Source organism: Branchiostoma belcheri, unplaced genomic scaffold (assembly GCF_001625305.1).
Source record: "Branchiostoma belcheri isolate BF01 breed outbred unplaced genomic scaffold, Haploidv18h27 scaffold15, whole genome shotgun sequence".
NCBI classification, from domain to species: Eukaryota; Metazoa; Chordata; class Leptocardii; order Amphioxiformes; family Branchiostomatidae; genus Branchiostoma; species Branchiostoma belcheri.
The window spans coordinates 1,166,898-1,187,457 of record NW_017802935.1 but is presented as its reverse complement, the minus strand read 5'-3'; the positions used below and the strand labels follow the sequence as shown (position 1 = coordinate 1,187,457).

Here is a 20,560-nt window from a genome sequence, read left to right as displayed (position 1 = left end):
ACCAATTAAGTTGTAAATATTGTAGATGACAGTATTGATGCATTGCTGATAGCTTTGAATTCCTTACATAATTTGATACTGGCCATGGGCATTTCAGACTTCAGTCCTAACAAACAAACAAACAAACAAACAAACAAACAAACAAACATAGTACAGTATTCTACTTGTTATGATACCTAATATGTAATGCTGGGCACACACAAAAATACATTTTAAAATCATACCAAAGAACTTATAAATTATTCAACTCATAACATCACAAACAAACCAAATGGAATCATTATGACAAAATGAGCAACAATTCATTCAAGTACTGCGAAGGAAACTGCACAGAGAAAATTATAAAAAGTAATTCACACACAAATTCAATTCTGTATCCTATCTGAGGCATTCATGAGTTTTAGAAAAGAAAAGCTGCTTCGCTCACACATGGATGGATGGAGAATTGTAAAGACCAACTTAGAAGTACATTCAAATCACACATTCAATTGATTCAAATTAGTTTACAGACAAAAAACTAAATAAAATGTAATGGCTTTCATAAACTGTAGTAATACTGATGAGAAGGGTCTTCAAAGCAACATGCCACTTTTATCAGTCACAATTAATCAATGGCTAATGCAGCAATCCAGGCCAACTTCAACTTCAAGCTCCTATGTAGCTAAATACTATCCTCTTCACCACTTGTGAGACATAAGGTCATGACTTAAGCTATATATTAGATAACTCTAAAGGCACAAAGATCTCACCTTCGTATATTTCTATTTTAAAAATCTAGATGGGCTAGAAAGATAAATTACATTCCCCTCTGTAAGTGTAAAAGTCCTTCATTACATTTACCGAAGGAAAATATATTGTTTTTGCTACGTTTCCTCTTCTTCTCCAAACAGTGACCTCTGACCTGACTGAACCAGACGGCTGGCACCATGGTAACTGGTGTTGGGTTACATCATGTTGCAATTTTATAGTAGTAGGAATTTAGACTCCTGTCACCATATATGTGAATGTGTTTGAGTAGGATGTCAGATGGACATGTTCATGCCTGCCTTGTCTATTGTTACATGTAGATGGACATGTTCATGCCTGCCTTGTTGGTGTGTTCTCAGATGGACATGTTCAAGCCTGCCTTGTTGGTCTGTGTGTTATCACTGGTGATAATCAGATGGACATGTTCAAGCCTGACTTGTCAGTGTGTTGTTAGATGGACATGTTCAAGCCTGCCTTGTCGTTGAGACATCTCTGCAGCTGCTGCTGAAGCTCCTCCACCTCCGATTCGCTGTCACTCCCCAGGGGCACCATGCCTTCCTCTGGGTGGCCCTCCTCTGTACAGCAAAGAGATAGAGGATTATCAACTTACCTATATTTGATATCATCTTACGTTATGTAAATCGCTATGCTAGAAACGGAATAGAATACAGACTTATTCAATGATTTAAACAAGACCATAGCATGTCCAGAACAAATGAAACACACCTAACCTAACACACACACGCACACACACATATATACACACACACACACGCCTGTGCACACATACGCATGCACGTATGCATGCACACACACATGCGGGCCTCTACGTGTGCACACACACAAACACATGTACACACACACACATGTACACACACAAACACACACACGCACACATGTACAATGTACACACACACGCGCGCACACATACACGCACGCACGCACACACGCACGCACACACACACACACACAAACACATGTACACACACACACTACCATCTGGCAGGACATGTGGGTTAGTTTGTAAGGGAGTTAAGTTTATACCGTCTGGTAGAACATGTTGCCAGCTGTACTCCTGTGGGTTGCAGGGCTGGTGGAGCCAGTCATGGTCCATCAACTGGTCCATGGTGCAGCGGTAGGTGGGGGAAGGGTGCAGCAACCACGAGATCAGGTCTATCAGCTCTGAAAGAAAGACACAACAATGACCCTTTCCAGTAGTGTGTGCATGTTGGGAGAGCGACAACAGCTGGGATTCAAATTCCCAAACTCTTGTTCCAGAGGTAGGTTCGCTAACCACTGGACTATGCACACCACACCGAAAATATAGGCGCACAACATAAGACACATCAACAAAAACCAATTTTAACTGCAAATTTCAAACACCATGTAAACCTCCTTTGACCACTGCAAAAGTAAATGCAGTCTAGTAATTTAAAGGAGTTACCTGTTCAGTACTACTAGACAATCCATCACCCACTAAACATACAATACTAGTAAGTTTAGACAATCATGTACATGTACATACCAGGAGACACTTCAAACGGAGGGCTGAGCACAGCACGGATGGTTTCCTCTACGTCGTAGAACGGGTTCTCCCCGAAGATGAGTGTGTACAGGGTGATCCCGATGGACCACATCTCCAACTCTGGACCTCGGTACCTGCAGTAAAGCAAATGGGGTTGTTATATCTTGAAAGTTCATCTGTGTTGGTAGATGTCATTATGAAGCAAGTTTAAACTGTAATTTCCTTGACAAAGACTGGAGTTGTGCAGTTGAATCTTTAGGTAAGTCTAAATTCTTGTGTTGAAAATTACGGTTAAACTTGCATCAAAATGGGGGTTTTAGTTCAGATTGACTGAGGGCTCAGTCACATACATGTACATGTACAAATGTACGTAGTACGATCAATCATACAATAAAATTGTACACCGAGGGCATTCTTGGGATAGGTGTCCTGCATGTGTCCTGCAAAGTTCAGCTGTCTACCAAAAGGCTGCCTTAGATCTTTGTTAATAACATATACACAACTTGTTAGGATGACAAACAGAAAATGTGGCTTAACTACGATATGGTATGGACTACTACTGGTATGTCGATGAAGGTTAGACATCCAGGTAATACGATACGCCAAAAAGCAGTTACTCAAGCAACTGGATATGATTTTGAAAACGTCAGACGTTTCAGCTAGTATCCACTAGCTTTCGTCAGTGACTGAGAGACCAGAGGAGAAATGCAGATTTATAAGATACTACTGGTATCACACTCACACTCAAAACAAAATCAAAACACTGCTTAGCCTAGATGGCAGCCTTTTTAGCGCTGGTACCCAGGGAAGCAATTGAGAAAGCGTATTGAAGCTACATGTAAAAAGGCTGGCATGCAGGCTAAGTTCAGCTTTGGATATGCAGAAGAGACCAGTGTTGAGATGCTAACTTACCAGTTCCCCATCAGCACCTCAGGTGAGCAGTACTCCATGGTCCCACAGAAGGTGGCAAACATCTTGTTCTCCTCCATGTAGGCAGCCGAGCCGAAGTCAATCAGCTTGATCCAGAACTGCTCATTCAGGATGATGTTCTCATCCTGGTGGAGACAAATGTTAAGAAATTATTCTTCTTGGTTTAAAAAATATGCTTTGTGTAGCCACAATCTCTCACTGTCAGGGTGTAGGCAGCGGAGCCGAAGTCAATCAGCTTGATCCAGAACTGCTCGTTAAGGATGATGTTCTCATCCTGGTGGAGACAAATGTTAAGAAATTATTCTTCTTGGTTTAAAAAATATGCTTTGTGTAGCCACAATCTCTCACTGTCAGGGTGTAGGCAGCGGAGCCGAAGTCAATCAGCTTTATCCAGAACTGCTCATTCAGGATGATGTTCTCATCCTGTTGGAGACAAAAACATTTGAGAAATGATTCTTCTTGGTTTAAATGTACCCTGGCTTAAGTGTACCCTGTGTTACACAATCTCTCACTGCCCGGGGTTGATTGTTCCTCCTCCTCAAGAGCTTGTTGCTATACACCTCTAACATACATGTAGCCTGTGTTACACATTCTCTCACTGTCCTATCTGGGGCTGATGGGCCTCCTCCCTGAGAGCTCAGCGTGGCAATACACCTCTAACTCAAGAGAACCATTTCCAGAATGACCAACAGGAGCTCCTAATTCTCTGTCACCATGGAAACCAGTCATCGCATCCTCCAACACGATGGTTCTCAGGCTGACAGTTCTCAGTCTGATAATAACAGGTCCATGTTGGTACACAAGCACTAATCAACAGGATAAGATGTTCCCAATTCTCCTGAGTCCTGACTGTGTTGGCCATCAAGCTTCTAGGGGCTTTAAAAGTGGACGGGCTGTTAGAATAGTGCTGTATGCATGTTACGTGTACGTGGTGTGTACAGGACACAATAATTCCTCAGGCACTTAGACCACACCGATTTAATTTTATGGATGACATCCGCGCGCGCATTGATTTTCGCCCGATCTCAAAAAAAAAAAAAAAAAAGATACACGTATTCCGAGGCTCTGGCCTGGCTTTAGGCCTGGGTAGTGCATGGTGGTGATAACTCTGGTTGACGGCAGCCAGGCTACCGAAGCTCCAAGACTCAAGAACTCAGTACATACATGTACGTACAGCAGTGTCGATTCATATATTCCGCAAAAATCCAGCATGTGTCGGCCTGTCGTATACGTCGCTATGTAATGCGCCAAATTCACAATACCAGGTTTGTATTCCTGTGGTTTTGTAGCATTTTTATTTTTGGCCGGATTTTAATTTTTTTTCGCCCGCGCGCACTAGTTTGGGGGTCTTCAGAGGATGTCATCCATAAAATTAAATCGGTGTGGCCTTAACAGGTTTAAGAAAGCCTACTAGAAAACAGCTGTACCTTGATGTCCCTGTGCAGAATGCCGAGCTTGTGCAGGTAGTCCGTAGCTTCTGCCAGCTGGCAGAAGATGTAGCTGGCCAGGGACAGGACATTAAACAAACAAACAAACAAACAAACAAACAAACAAACAAACAAACAAACACACCTTGATGTCCCTGTGCAGGATGCCCAGCTTGTGCAGGTAGTCTGTAGCGTCTGCCAGCTGGCGGAAGATGTAGCTGGCCAGCGGTTCGTCCAGGTGAGGCCGGCGGTCGATGAACTCGAACAGGTCCATCCCCCCGCCGTGCTTCTCCATCACAACCTGGAAAAACTCCTCGTTCTCAAACGCCTCCAACATCTGCGGTGGGGGAATGAAGGAAGGAATGAATGAATAGGTTAATGAAAGGATGAATAAATGAAGCTTTATTGACATGATTGTCTTGCGCTTAATGTGGCAAGCCGGTGTGGGCTTATAAGATGCCAAAAGAAAATACAGGATATACGGTACAGGTACATGGTTAAGGGGATAATTGTGGCCGGTATGTGGATGAATTCAGGATGTGTAATGCCCGATTGAATTAAATCATACCACCCCATCAACAGATAGTCAGAGAAGATCCGAAATGAAGAACTGTGGAGCAGGGCGGGACAGGAGCCGGCTGCCATACAGATCCTGAGAAGTAAGCGGAGCTGGATCTGGCATACCGTCAGAAAGCCAGCTGTCAGCACCACCAGGCAGGCCCTGACCTGGAACCCCAGAGGGAAAAGAAGGAGGGGCCGCCCCAGAAACTCTGGGAGGCGAGACACGGAGAGGGAGCTGACTGAACTGGGAATGTGCTGGACGGACATTGAGAGAGAGGCCCAGAATCGAGCTAGATTGAGGGAAATCGTCGGTGGCCTATGCTCCACGCGAGGCCAAGGGCCCAGGTAAGGTAAGGGTACCCCATCAACAGGTCTACAACCTGTCAACATGAAGGTCACTTAAACCCAAAATACTTCCCGGAAGTCTCACATCTCTGATTTTTTTTGTATCATCTTGGAAGTACTATGAATAAGTCAGGGCTAATCCTACATGTACATGTATACAGACACCATATATGTATCTTTCACAGCTGAGTTTAAATGAGTTGGCTTATTAGATACCAGAAGAAGATACAGAAAAGATGGCCAATAAGTCAAGAGAAACAGAGGTACAAACTGGCAACATCAACCAAAACCAAACAGTCCACTGAATGGTAAATCTAATGGTATGTAGAGGAAGTCATGCTTGTTTGATGGTTTGTTCAATCATGAAAAACAGAGAGAGAGAGAGGGACAGAGAGAGAGAGAGAGAGAGAGAGAGAGAGAGAGAGAGAGAAAGAGAGATGAAATACTCAAATCGGCATACCGTGACAATGTTGGGGTGGTCCAGTTTGGCCAGCAGAGATATCTCCAGGGGAACCCGCCCTAGACTGGAGTCTTCCACCCAGCTCTCCTCCAGAACCTTCGCCTTACGGATAAACTTCACAACAACCTACAGAAGAATAAAGAAAGAAGGGCTTAAATTTAGGTTTGCCCTTATAATGATGACAAAATACCTTTGTTGTACATTCATGCCGCGACGGGCTAAGTACAGGTCAAGACTTAACAGACATATAACAAGCGTATGTAGAAAAGTGGAGACAAAAGATACACTACTTGACTTAGACAATATACATACATACATAAGGAACATACAGGGGTACTATACTAGGCTAATAGAGAGTGTTCTAGTTACTGAGCTAATACAGAGTGGTCAACTTACACCCCACACATGTCAAAGAACCCACTGCACTTATCGAAAAGAGTAGGGGATCTTCTCGGTGTGAGTGGTTCAAACCTTACAGTATTACGCAGCTTGTATTTACATGACTTGTACAAAACTGGTGTGTTAGGCCTAACGGCGGTTTACCGGTTATGCGATACAAACAAACCTGTTTAAAGTTAAAACTTTTGATCCAACACAAAGAAATCTCTCACCTAGAGTTTTCAACCAGTCACTCTGGTCTTCCTCAGTAGACTTCACGTGACAAGCCTCACTGGGTCAGTCTACTGAGGAAGACCAGAGTGACTGGTTGAAAGCTCTAGGTGAGAGATTTCTTTGTGTTGGATCAAAAGTTTAAACTTTAAACATGAAACTACCAACACAGATGAACTTTCATGATAGTACAAACAAACCTGTTCCCCATCCTTCCTCCTCTCTGCCACCTTCACAAACCCGAAGGCCCCCTTCCCGATGCACTGGTGTGTTCTGTAACGCTGGTCGTAGTGCCCTGCCGCGGCCGTCTCGTGCTCCGCATCTGCTGTGGACGTCAGCGCCTGGTGAAAGGATGAGTGAATGAAAATTTATTATTTCATTTTTATCTAAAATTTATTTCAGGCACTTGGCCCATATGACATACATACCCGTCAGGAATATAAGGTACAAAATAAAGGACTGAGTACCTAAAATACTTCTATCTAATTAACTAACTTAAAAGACAAGATTAACGCAATGCCTCCAAAATGGGCTAAGATAAAAACAGTCGGAGTGGGCAAGAGTATAATAATGGAGTTCTCGGAAGAAAGCAACAGTTTATCAATGTCTTCAGTTAAAGTATGATGTATTAGAAAAACTCTGTAAATTTGTCTACAAATGTCTCAAGAAGAGATGAAACGTCTAATTTAAAAGCTTATAGATATAGAACATAGCATGATTGTCTTCCTAATCTTTATTTGAAACTAACACAGTGCATTTAGCCCCACTTCATTGCCATTTATTTATTTATTTATTTATCTTAACAACGTATGGGTAGTCTCTTCTGCCCCGCAGGGCTGATTTCCAAGAGAGCCCATAATAAATAAACAAGAATATAATGCAAACAAGGATACAGAAAAGATAATATAACATAAATTAAATCAACACAAATTAAGCACAACATTGTCATTGTGTTTTACGACTACACGCCGCCAAGCCTAAATGGGCTTATAAGACATCAACAAAAGAAAATATCAAATCAAATCAAAAGGTAACTGAGCAAAAACAATATGTTTACCGCTTCCTTTGGTAAACAGAATAATAACAGACCTTGTTGTCCAGACTGACAGCGGAGGCCTCCAGGCTGCTGGTCAGGTGGGACGACCCCAGGGTGAAGTTGACCTGGGAATGAGAGTGGGCGGGGATCTCGTCCCCGGGGTCCCGTGAGACCCACATGCACCATCGCTCCTTCCCGGAGTCCAGGACAACCCGCTTCATCTGGAACAAAATACCTAAAGGGGGAAGGAAGAAACTTTGATGAAGGTTAGACATCCAGGTAATAAGATACATATTAAGAAAGCGTTGAAGATACCAACTAGAGGCTACATGGGGTGGTCAACCTCACTTCACCGGAGTCACTTCTGCCTGACAACCGGGGGAATTCAGAAGACAAACTGTTACTCTAGCTACTCCAGTCATTTCAGGCATCTACTGCTCGTCATCAGTGACTTACAGAATATAAATCTGTTGTATTTATCCAAAACCTATGAGTTGATATGGGAAATGAAGTACTTTTTATAATCTTTTATTTACGTACTTGAATCAGGTGAAACTGGCCCATATCAAAAGAAACTATACATACAAAATATTAAGAACCCGAGTAAAAGTAAAACTGACCCAGCTTGGCCCCGCTCCTGTGCCTGCAGTAGCCCACATAGCTGCCTTCCTGCATGTCCAGTCCTGAGCTGTAGGGTTAAGATTCATTTTAAATTTTGAAATGTCGAGAAAAAAAATACTTATATTGAACATCATTGAATCTCAGTTACCATTTTAGCTACTAGTATGTATATTGACTTGTTATTCTCCTGTCACAGACTATTTAATGTGCACAAATTTACCTACTCGATACATACATGTGATACTACCTCAACAACCACTCAAAAATCAGTGGTGACTGGGAGTGGTTGCTCCTCAAAAATTGACAGGACTGAAAATGTGGTCTATGCATGACTGGAGTTGGTTTAAGCTTCACCTTTTTTGACTCCGTAATAAACCATTCATTTACCTAATCCAGGGGTGTGTTGAAGAATCTCCCAGGTGGTTAGGTGTGCTGCTTCTCACTGCCTTAATGGAAACCACCTCCTGGTGGCCATCGGGCGACTGCAGGGCCATCTCATCTGTTCTTGTAATGTCTGTACTGTCTGCTATCTGATCCACTGAGCTCTTGGCTGTCTGCACACCAGGACTGCTGCTGCTTTTTTGACAATTACCTGACGACTGTTTGCTGTCACCAGTGACAGCAGAAGAGTCCTCAACCTGATTGGGTAGGTTGCTGTCTGTTCTAACTTCTGTGTTGTCGGTTGTCTCCTTTGTGACATTGGTGCTGTCTGTTATCTGCGAACTGGGTTTACTGTTGGTTACTTGAACAACAGCACTGCTAAGAATGCTGCTGCCTTCTGCACTGCTTTCAGTGCTTTTACTAGCATTGTCCACTCCCTCACTATCGTTACTGTCCCTTTTTTGCAAAGAACTGTTTTCTGTTCTTGCTGTCTCTGTACTATCTGTGACCTGCACAGCTGCACCGCTGTCTAGTGTTATTGAACTGAGCTGGTCTGCGACCTTGGTGACAGCACTGCTGTCCACTGCTGTCTGTGTAGTACAGCTGCTGTCTGCTGTCTCTGGAACAGCTGTGCTGTCTATTCTCTGCACAGCTGAATTGTTATCTGCCTTCTGATCACTTGAACAAGTCTGTTGGCTCTTTTCAAGCTTCTCAGTATCAGAAATACTAGTTTTTTTACAAACTCCATCGGATACAACCTTTTGTAATTTTGTTGCATTATTTACATTAATACTTTCAACACATTCTGGGGTGACCACTTTTTCAACACCTTCTGTCCTCTTTTTGTCTGACAACCTACTGCTTTCTTCCTTGCTTTGGGGTTGTTCTAAACATTTTGACGGACTCTCTTCCTTCTGTGAATTTGAGTCTAACTTACTAGAGAGTTCGTGTGACAGTTCTGTGACCAAGGGTGCTGCCTTTTTTACCTCAGGCTTTGTTCTCAGGTTTTCAGAGTCATTTTGCGAGTCTGACAGTTTCTGAGCGTCGCTTTTTGCCGTAGAGGACATGTCAGGCATGGACATCTCGTCTTCGCTGCTCTCATCGAACGGAGGGAGAGGCATGGAGCTGGTGTCAATCAGGTCTACGTGACGCTCGAAGTCTGGGATCAGGTTTGTGATAGGCTGGAAAGAAGATCAGGAAAAGAGCTCAGTAAATCTGCAGCTAAATGGCGTACACAAAGATTCAGAAACAAATACACCATATCCATCCATCCCCCCGCAAGATCTTGCAAAAAACTTCAGAACTCTTTTCTCATTGTATGCTGTTCAAAGTCTTGCAGAAGGTTCGTGATATAGACCTATGGGCTGGAAAGAAGAAAACAGGTTAGTTACATGTGTAATGTTTCAGTTTCATTGGGGAAAGGTCCTATTACAGCCTTTTTGAGGCTGTAAGGGCGGGTTGTTGATCCACTATGTCTAGGGAACGGCACTCCTTCCACTCCCTTTTACCTCCCCTACCAAAGTCAGGTGCCCATTTTTCACCTAGCATTTTTTAAAAGTCTTCTTGATAGTCAGAGCAAGGAAAATTGTGTTTCAAAAAGCCTGTTTCTTTCTTCTCGTAACATAACACGCTTGTTACTACGTTGGTGAAGGTTAGACATCCAGGTAATAAGATATGCCAAAAAGCAGTTACTCAAGCAACTGTAATATATACATCTAAAAATCATATCCAGTTGCTTGAGTAACTGATTTTTGGGGACACTCGTAACTCACCTTTCCGACCAGGTCAGCCTGGGGGTACCCGAACAGAGCCAGAGCGAAGTAGTGGTTTACAGAGAAGATGGTCCCGTCCTCCTGTAGTGTGATCATCCCGCTGATGTTGGTGAACACCCAGACTGTACCACTGTACGCAACAGGGGTGTCCACATTATCTGCAATGGTGAGAAATTTTATTACTTTTGCGTACGGAAGTATTGTTCTGGGTGGTTGAGTTGTGGGTTTGTGTGTCTGTTTGTCCATGTAGTGATGCTTGCTGGTGCGTGGAAGGTGATTTTGACAGGGATTGATGGGGGGGGGGTCTTGGTCAAGCCTGAAGAGTAAGTGGGCAATATGTGGAGGAATTCAGGAAGTGGTGTAGCAACCAGACTGTACCACTGTACATGGAAGGTGCACCCGCAGCTGAAATGGGGAGAAACTTCGTTAGGCCATACTATTTTAAATATGACGGACATCCTCTGGGAACCCCAAACTGATATGAGCATGAGAAAAAAAGTTGAGCTCCCCAAAAAGTTGCCTTCATTATGAAATCTGAGTGGTCAGAAAGGTTAAACTGACTAAACATACAGAGCAGAGTGTACCAAATGATAAATTCTTTATTTTGATTGTTTTCACTGCATCTTCTTATTTCCTTTTGATCTCTGTCATTCTTCACGAACCAACAGAACATAACCAAAACTTTGTGTACTTGTGTAATATGAACACCATACAGGCCACCATCCTTCTGTGTTTGCAATGTTAAAAAATATAAGGAATGAACTCACTTGAGTCCCCCTGATCTATGAGAAGACTGAGAGGAAAACTGTTCCCGTCTTTTGTGCAGCCTGTGATTCTCTGCTTACGAACATCCTGAAAAGTGTAAATTTGTAAGTGCACATACATAGGCTGATATAAGCAAGACTCTTACTGGTTTTGTATGTTTGGGATTTTACACTGTGACTTTGCAAAGCCATTGACCATTTTAGTGGGTGGTTGCTGGAATCTATACTTTACTAATTTAAAAATAAAAGTTCATCTGTGTTGGTAGAAGTCATTATGAAACAAGTTCGAACTTTAATGGCCAACACAAAAAATTGGACCTAATGCCAGTAATGGTGAATCCATGTTAACGGAGCTAAGGCCACACCAATTTAATTTCTTGGTTAACGGATTCGCCGCTTCATTTTTTTCTGATTTGCAAATAAAAATAAAAATTAATAATCAACTGCAAAATGCTCATATTTTGTCCTGAACAGTTCAAAACAGTCCTTTTTTTACTACTTGTTACAGTCATTCCATCTTTCAATGCAGTGGTATCATTAAAAGTTCAAAATTCATTGTTTAAATTTTTAACCAGCCTGGTGTGTTGACTTCATGGCTCCTATCGTACCCTTTTGGGCCATAATAGGATGCCTAGGCCTGTTTTTATCTTTTATTTTTTTTCGCCCGCTCCATTATTTTTGTAGAAAAATCCGTTAACCAAGAAATTAAATTGGTGTGGCCTAATAGGTGCTTCAACCAGACCTTACCTTGTTTTTGATAGTACTGGCAGTGGGTATGGCCATGCCAGGCAGTAAGTTCAGAACCTGGCACCCCTGTAGATCAGCTGGCTGTCCGTAACCCAGCAGACTGCAGAACTCCTCATCACAGTCCACTAGCAGACCCTGAGGGACACAACATTAAAGATATCAGCATTTTGACTGAGATCTGGGCGGTGGCCGTGGTGGCGGTGGTGGCGTCTGTATGGTGTAGTGGATAGAGCGTCCGACTGTCAAGCGAGAAGACCCAGGTTCAATCCCCAGGGTTGGACCCAGACAGGTCCGGACATGCACCCAGACGTTGTGCCCTTGGGAAAGGCACTTAACACACATTTCCCCCCTCAGTTAGAGGGTTCCTGAGCCCTACTAGGGTTTGGGTTGGCGTTAGGAAGAGCATCCAGCCGTAAAAATCTTGCTTCAAAAAAAAGACTTGTACCTGGTGCAAGCACGTCTAACCCCCGGTTGGGGAAAAATGATGTTAAATTCGGTTAAAAAAAAAAAAAATCTGGGAGTCAATCAGTTAGTGAGTTATGTAAGGTACTTTGTGACACTAGTGTAAACGATGTTCTTAACACTTATGTGTCAGAAAAAATAACACAACTCAATTTCTAAAGACAGAAGGAGATACTAGTAGGTCCTGCCTGTTTTTGTTTTGCAATTATTACATTTTTTTGAAACTATTTTATAATATTATTAAGCAAACAATCCTCTTCCCAGATGCTCTGTTCTCAGCATAAGACCTCCAGTTGGCCCTGGAGAACCCAAATTCACTCAGTGCGTTGAAGTCTTGTTGTCCCACATTCTTACAAAATTTTTTTGGGTGGGTGCATCAGTGCACCCATTTTTTTAAAAACCAATTTTAACATCAGTTTTCCCTGAACTGGGGGTTAGACGTACTTGCACCAAGTGCAAGTCTCTCTTTTTTTTTTAAGCAAGATTTTTACAGCTGGATGCTCTTCCTAACGCCAACCCAAACCCTAGTAGGGCCCAGATCCCTCTAACTGAGGGGGAAATACATATTAAGTGCCATTTCCAAGGGCACAACATCTGGGTGCATATCCGGACATGTCTGGGTCCAACCCTGGGGATTGAACCTGGGTCTCCTTGCTGGACAGTCGGATGCTCTATCCACTACACACACAGACGCCACATTATCTCCAAACTAATTTCAACCCCAGGTCCTGTAGTTGTACCCACTAACCTGACTGTCGAACTGCAGATGTGCGACCCTGCGCTCCACCGGCTCCATGACGACCACACAGCGGGACTGGTCCTGAAACTGAATCCTCTTCATCCACAGGGAGATGGGGATCCTCAGCCCGGTGGAGTCCACTGCATCCACCTGAACGGACACCCATACACAGATCTTCAGTTATGAATGGTTTATTTTGATAAAGGGCAACCAACATAATATTTCGAGCACAGTTTGTCATACTTTGTATACTTTTTGCTTACTGCTTTGTAATTACTTGAATGTTACTAGTATGTGCAAGTAGAATGCATTATTACTCATACAGTTGAATGATGGAACTTACTCCACTATCACATGATGTTTTATGTTTTTTATACTGGCAACCATATCCTTGAAACTTGGGCATACCAAGTCAAACCCCAGCCAACCCTACCCACTCACTTTAGAACCCAAACATACAAACCTAGCATGAATCAGCACCACCCAAAACAATACTTCTGTCCCGGAAACAGAAACACCTACCACTTTGCCCACAATGCTGACCAGCTCCCCCGAGGCTGGGTCCAGGTGAGTCTCCGTGAGAGCCAGGTGGGAGCTGCGATGACCGGACATACATACAAACTAAGCATAGATCAGCACCACCCAAAACAGTACTTCTGTCCCAGAAGCAGTAAACCAGCACCTACCACTTTGCCCGCGATGCTGACCAGCTCCCCCGAGGCTGGGTCCAGGTGAGTCTCCGTGAGGGCCAGGTGGGAGCTGCGATGACCGGACAGCAGGTGGGACAGCTGCATGGCAACCAGCTGGTCCTGCCCGTACCCAAACAGCTCACACGCCATGTCGTTTGCTACTAGGATCTGGAACGGATTTTACAAAGTTACGTATGAAGGTAATGAGACATACAAGAAAGTTTCCCTGTAGCTGAACAGTTTGCATGCCATGTCGTTTGCAACTAGGATCTGGGGTAAGACAGCATGAGGAGATTTTACAGGGTTAGACATCCAGGTAATCAGAAAGAAAAAAAGAATTATCTGTAGCCGAACAGCCGAGCACGCCATGTCGTTTGCAACTAGGATCTGGGAAGGGTGTCACAGGGACATTTCACCACAACATACATGTATGTGTGGACGTAAAGCAGCGATCCCGTGTTAATATGACATGCCTATGAATATTAGAATTCCAGATGGAACATTAAGTAACAGAAAATTGACCTAACTTTGCTTTGTTTTTAACTACATGTTAAGATACAGCTGCAGAGCTGGAATTAACTGGAAAAACTGGAGCTGCGTACTTAATCTTTTAGCTATGGATATACCAGTGCACAAGGATATCTGTGTAAAGTTATGTACATTAAGGTATTAAATTGTTGTAAACTAATATACAGCATATTCTTGATATTCAAGTGTAAGGAAAAGAATCATCATCGTCCGGCTGCGGAGCAGTCGACCACAAGTCTTCCCCACGACCGTCGATCCGCCGCCAGGTTGGCAATGTCCTCTGGCCGCAGGTCACCCTCGGTGTCCCCCAACAGGTTCCGGACGTAGCCCAGGTAGTCGAGTCGCTGGCGCCCTGGGCGCCTTTTGCCGTGCGTCGGTACATACAGGGCATATGTTCGGCATGGTTCCCCCACAGGCATTCTAAGTGCATGTCCCAGGAAACGAAGTTGACGCCGCCTTACCATGGTGATAAGGGGTCGAGTGTTTGTCAACTTGTAGATCCAGGCGTTGCTCACATGGTCTAGGCGCTTGATGTTAAGCATGACCCTATAGCATGATGTGGCGAACGCGTTTAGCTTATTCTCCATGTCCCCCGTTATGACCCAGGATTCACAGCCAGGAAAAGAATAAAACCTTTGTTGTATTACTTGTTTCAAATAACAATGAGTTTGACATTTCAAATGTATATCTTTATCATGCACATCAAGCACTCCAGTAAGGAAGCATTGTACTGAAGCAAGGGTGTCTCACCTGTGTTGTAACAGCATCCACTGTTACTATGGCTTTGTTTGGGTTATGGATGGTGTTGGGAACTCTTCCTGAAAAAAACAACAACACAAAACTTCCACAATAACCACCCTGTCCTTGGTGCTGAACTATGTCAGCAACATCAGCTAAACACTTTTATCACTGATATTAATAACACTTTTTTCAATCAATAACTTCGTAACGTGATTGATTTAGAATGAAAAACAAGCAAGAGGTAGTTTTATAGCAAGGGGAAATAAATTTTTCTAGAATTGCCAAAGATGCTGCGAATGGCTTCAAGTGATGTCTGTCCTTGGTGCTGAAGCCGCTATTTAACAACGCAAAATGAGTAGGCTGGCAAAAGACAGACTTTTCAGAGACAATCTAGAATGTGTGTGATGTTACTGAACAAACTTAAGTCAGGGGGACACACTTTCCATGATAACTTGATATGTATAAAACTTAACATATCCTAGTAAAATAAATAAACTGAACCTGCAAGAAAAAATAGGATAGAAAAGATATTGGACTGAAAGGTTGGAAACTGCAGTACTCGAGACGGACTCTCCCAGGTTTTGCCCTTTCTCCTGCAATATGTTGTATTTCTTGCATTTCTTTACTCCTCTTTCATGTTTTCTTATTTCAAACAAACAAACAAACAAACAAACAACCAAACAAACAACTTTCTGTACCTGATACGGACTCTCCCATGGCGGTGTTGAAGGACCAGGATGTTCCCATGGACAGGCTCAGCCCCGGGTCAAAGGTCGGCATGGCGCTGAAGGACCCGTGGCACGGCGCGCTGCCGAAACTGAAGCTCAGCAAACCATCAGCTGCAACACAACCAAAACAAAATCACTCACTTCAATGAGTCTCAAATAAGACCTTGCTATTAATAAACAAGTACATGTACACTAAATTATAAGGATTTGCTACTCCTTTCAGCTGAGCCATCTGTCCTTTAACTGTTATTCAGGTAATACATGTATTTACTTTATTACCCAAATTTTTTCCCTATTACACACGTACTTATGTTTTACAGTCGACGTCATGGAATACTGACCTTTAACCTTTGCAAGGGAGTCCTGTTTAGGTAGGGATGTGGACACATCTGCTCCCACTGTGGTATCACTGGGCTCAGGTTCCTAGAGGGGGGGGGGGACAAATGTGCATTTATCACAAGTATACCATAATAGCATGATGGCATAAGAACTGGGAAATATTGTTCTGGTTCCAGAAAATACGGTGGCATTAGCAATTTCATTGTCTCAAAACGACAAGAAATTCAGGCTGAGGATTACAGTACCCAGTAGTCGTGCATACCTAAACCCATATTTAGGTTCAGGTCCGGATTCAAGTCCAGAGGTTTAGTTCCAGACTTGTAAGTCCGGACCTAAACCCATGGCATGTACAAAATTGCATGTTGGCCACCTTGCAATGTTGTCTGGGTGAAACTCTGGCCACATAACATGGAGGCCAACACTTGACGATGCCCGATGGCAATGTTTTCTTCATTATGCAGCAAAGATTTTGCAATCTACGGAAGGTTTTAGGTGGTTTGGAAAGAAAAGGGGTATGTGAAATGGTCTTTTATGGTAATAAGTCCGGACTCGGTTTTTGACTTTTAGGTTTTTTTGGACTTGAACCTAAACATTCTTATTTTACATTCCGGATCCAAGTCCAGTGAACCGGTATGCATCACTGGTACCCAGGCTATGTATGCTATATAGAAGGAGATAGAATAGAATAGAATGGAAGAGTTAAGCTTACATGAAGGATGAGTAACAGTAGAGGAACAGACCTCCATCATGTTAAGATCTAGAGAGAAAAGGAGAAGGAGGTTTCAGATGAAGACGGGATTATCAACATTGTGAATGAATGAATGAATGAATGACTGGTTTATTTGATCAACATCAACATGATCCTTAAAAAGTACATCGCAGCCAAATAAAGTGGCTGAATTACATACTTTTCACATAAAGAGTTAGGCTATATACAAATTGGCATTTGGTTCAAATATTAATATTTACATATAATAATAACATTCTAAATGTGGAGAGGTTACTGTTACTGTTCGTTTAGTAGTTTTATCATGTACGGAATGGGACTGTTCTTGTATCTGTTTGTTCGTGCTTTGAATGTGGACAGAAGGTGTTTATTTCTAGTGTCTCTGGAGCTGACATCGCCGCGGGAAGGAGGAAACCAGTTTCTGAATTCGTTTGACATAATGAGTCCTTTAGCAATTGTACCCTTGGATAGGGGAAGTATTGAAAATTGGAATTCACAATCATCCGTCTACAGTATTTGCAAGAATTACAGTCAAAACTGCCCAAGAAGACCATTCTGGGGACTGATAAAATTTGGTATATATGGACAGGTGTCACTATAGACAGGATTATTAATGCTTGTGTCAGTGGGAAAATTAATCGAAAGGATCATAAAAAAGTGGTCACATTGGTCAGGTGGTCCTTATGTAGAGGTGGTCACTTGTTCTAGGTTTGACCGTTTCAAGTTCTATCAGCCCATTTTGACATGTATACATGACGTAGTAAAAATGTATTTTGTGGAACCGTTCCAGTTCTAAAGGAGTTAAGTCCTACCTGTTGTGGAGCATTGCTGCTGTGCTGACTGGCTTAGTACCAAAGCTTCACCAGACTAAGGGACTACCTTTTTTACCTACCCATGCCAGACGTAGCTAAGACTTACCTGTTGTGCAGTAGTGTTCGCATGTTGACTGGCCACAGCAGTCGGACGTGTGTGTACCAGGTCTAGTGGGGAGCGGTACGACGGAGTACCAAAGCTTCACCAGACTAAGGGACTACCACTTTTACCTACCCATGCCAGACGTAGCTAAGACTTACCTGTTGTGCAGCAGTGTTCGCATGTTGACTGGCCACAGCGGTCGGACGTGTGCGAACCAGGTCTAGTGGGGAGCGGTACGACGGAGTACCGAACAGGTCGCTCCTGTTGACCAGCCGGTCTGGTCGGTCACCACTGCCTCCCCAGGACTTTCCCTGGACACGGGAACACAGCAAATGTACAATTGTCAGTAGGATGATTTCTGAAAAGCCTCCGAGTCCAACTTGAAATACTTTCCAACAAGTGAAAGTGATTTTGAACCAGTTAACCTTGAATGAAAAGCTAACTCTTCTTGGTGACAGAGAAGACATATTGTACAGTACTTACAGGTTCATTGTACAGTATTTACAGGTTCATTGTACAGTATTTACAGGTTCATTGTACAGTACTTACAGGTTCATTGTACAGTACTTACAGGTTCATTGTACAGTACTTACAGGTTCATTGTACAGTACTTACAGGTTCATTGTACAGTACTTACAGGTTCATTGTACAGTACTTACAGGTTCATTGTACAGTACTTACAGGTTCATTGTACAGTATTTACAGGTTCATTGTACAGTACTTACAGGTGCATTGTACAGTATTTACAGGTTCATTGTACAGTACTTACAGGTTCATTGTACAGTACTTACAGGTTCATTGTACAGGGGACATTTCTTAAAGCTCTTATAAATTCAACAAGCACAAGGAACAGTGGACCACGGTTTAATGTCTTAAGGACTGTGACCCTGTCCAGTAAGCATGCATATGGGGTGAGCAACAATTGCCTGGATTCGAACCTCTTACTTCTCAGCCCAGAGGTAGGGTCTACTAGTAACCACTGGACTATCACTAGAAATAGAATATAACTTTCTACTGTAATTTTAATCTGTTTATAAACAGATGTATTTCAACATACGTGAGAAGGCTACAACAACTTAAGTCCAGTGCTTGGACTTGAGGCTATAAAACTTCACCATTGACAAACAGAAGTGTACAATTGGGACGTACCATTGCCCTGATGGGGGACATCTTGGGAGAGAAGAGCCCCTGAGGGTTAGCAATGGTATGGGCCAGGTTGTGACCTCTGTCTGCTGGGCCCGCCATCTTCTCGGACGTACGGCTTCTTTTTAACCTGAATATATAAATTCACACTGGTGAACATTGTTTAAACTGCCAAGGCTCGAGATACTTTCTTTCTGTATACCAGCAGTGGTGCATGTAAAATCAAAAATTACCTGCACCATGCAGATTTGACAAGTTTTACCTGCACTGCTCAGAATCAAACTAAAACCTGTTCCAAAACTATTGCCATTAATAATTCTTTTACACTTTGAACATTGAAAATGTAGGTGGTATATGACTCAGGGGTTTTTCTAAACAGGGGAATAAGGGAGCTGCTCCCTCATGTAACCAGCCAGCTCCTTCATATCAATTTTCAGATTGAACCTTAAGTGGCTACTTAACACCATTTAGTCTTTCTCAAAATGATCTTTTTCCAGAAAAGATGTAAAAGCAATACAACACTATTCTAGCATTACAAACTGTGTTACTCTTATTAAAAATTCCCCCTTGGTCGCTTCGTTCCTTGCCATGCTTGCGATCTGCTCCCTCATGCTAAATTTTTCTAGAAAAACCCCTGTGACTGATGGATATCTACCTTTGAAAGCAGACAGCCGCACGTAAATATGTCAAGATGATCAATTTACAACGTTACCGGTCCGGTATATTTAATTCAGCAGTTCAGCTCTTATTACACAACCGAGTCTTTTATTCAGCCGACGTTTTGGCGACCGTCTGTCACCTTCCTCAGGGCAATTCTGACTGGTTCACATTGCATATGGACACCTGTGCTGCAGTGCAATGTGAACCAGTCAGAATTGCCATGAGGAAGGTAACAGACGGTCGCCGAAACATCGGCTGAATAAAAGACTCGGTTGTGTACTAAAAAGAGTCTCTTTACTCCGTGCCAAGATCACTTTACAACGTTACCGGTCCGTTAGCAGTTGTCTAACCGACATCAAAACATGATTTGATGCAGACGATCTCTAAAGTTACTATTTCAGTCTGATCTTCACGATCCCATACTTCCATATTCAAAGAAAAACGTTAATATTTTACACCGCTTTTCTCTACGTCCCCACCTGTTATACAAAATTTAATACACCTGCCTGCGTTTACAAGTGGCAGATACGAAATTCGAAACTTAATTGCCCCCCTCCCACTATGCATGTTCTTGCAGATTTCTCCGCCAAATCCACACCTTGCCAGGATATATGTACACAGATTAGATCTTCAGATGTTCACGCTCATTTGGCGCTAGCTTACCGTTCTGTCCTGTGTGTTGTTTCGTCCATGGAGGAAAGACTAGCTCCGTCGGACGGTTTTTGAAGAGAATCCGCCATAATAGCGCTCGGTACTAAACCGCATACAGGTCACGTACGATGCAACCTGGCAGAAATCGCCAGAGGTCGCTTCACTACACGAATTTGTGCTTCAAATCACGAGAAGTACTTGTCTTTACTAGCCATCTTCTAAAGAAAAGGGCATATGAACATTTAAACTGGGCATAAGTTGGATAATTTGACAACAGACCCTGCCAAAACAAAAGTTTAGAAGGTGGACTGAG

At 42.9% G+C, this 20,560-nt stretch overlaps 2 protein-coding genes across 2 annotated transcripts; both read right to left on the bottom strand.

The window, feature by feature from the left end:
• Window positions 1-1,197: 1,197 nt before the first annotated feature.
• On the bottom strand, window positions 1,198-12,058 carry LOC109465173 (PAS domain-containing serine/threonine-protein kinase-like). Its single transcript, XM_019762318.1, has 13 exons — window positions 11,926-12,058; window positions 11,182-11,266; window positions 10,415-10,572; window positions 8,649-9,823; window positions 8,261-8,328; window positions 7,694-7,875; window positions 6,805-6,945; window positions 5,996-6,121; window positions 4,775-4,966; window positions 3,185-3,327; window positions 2,273-2,406; window positions 1,792-1,929; window positions 1,198-1,322 (listed from the first exon to the last, which is right to left on the bottom strand). Exons 1-13 carry the CDS (start codon window positions 11,959-11,961, stop codon window positions 1,198-1,200), a joined length of 2,703 nt encoding a protein of 900 aa, XP_019617877.1. The 5' UTR covers window positions 11,962-12,058.
• Window positions 12,059-13,098: 1,040 nt separating this feature from the next.
• On the bottom strand, window positions 13,099-20,533 carry LOC109465365. The gene is made up of 8 exons (XM_019762579.1): window positions 20,260-20,533; window positions 18,943-19,066; window positions 17,952-18,104; window positions 16,154-16,235; window positions 15,783-15,923; window positions 15,094-15,161; window positions 13,813-13,983; window positions 13,099-13,276 (listed from the first exon to the last, which is right to left on the bottom strand). Exons 1-8 carry the CDS (start codon window positions 20,334-20,336, stop codon window positions 13,103-13,105), a joined length of 990 nt encoding a protein of 329 aa, XP_019618138.1. The 5' UTR covers window positions 20,337-20,533; the 3' UTR covers window positions 13,099-13,102.
• Between the last annotated feature and the right edge of the window lie 27 nt (window positions 20,534-20,560).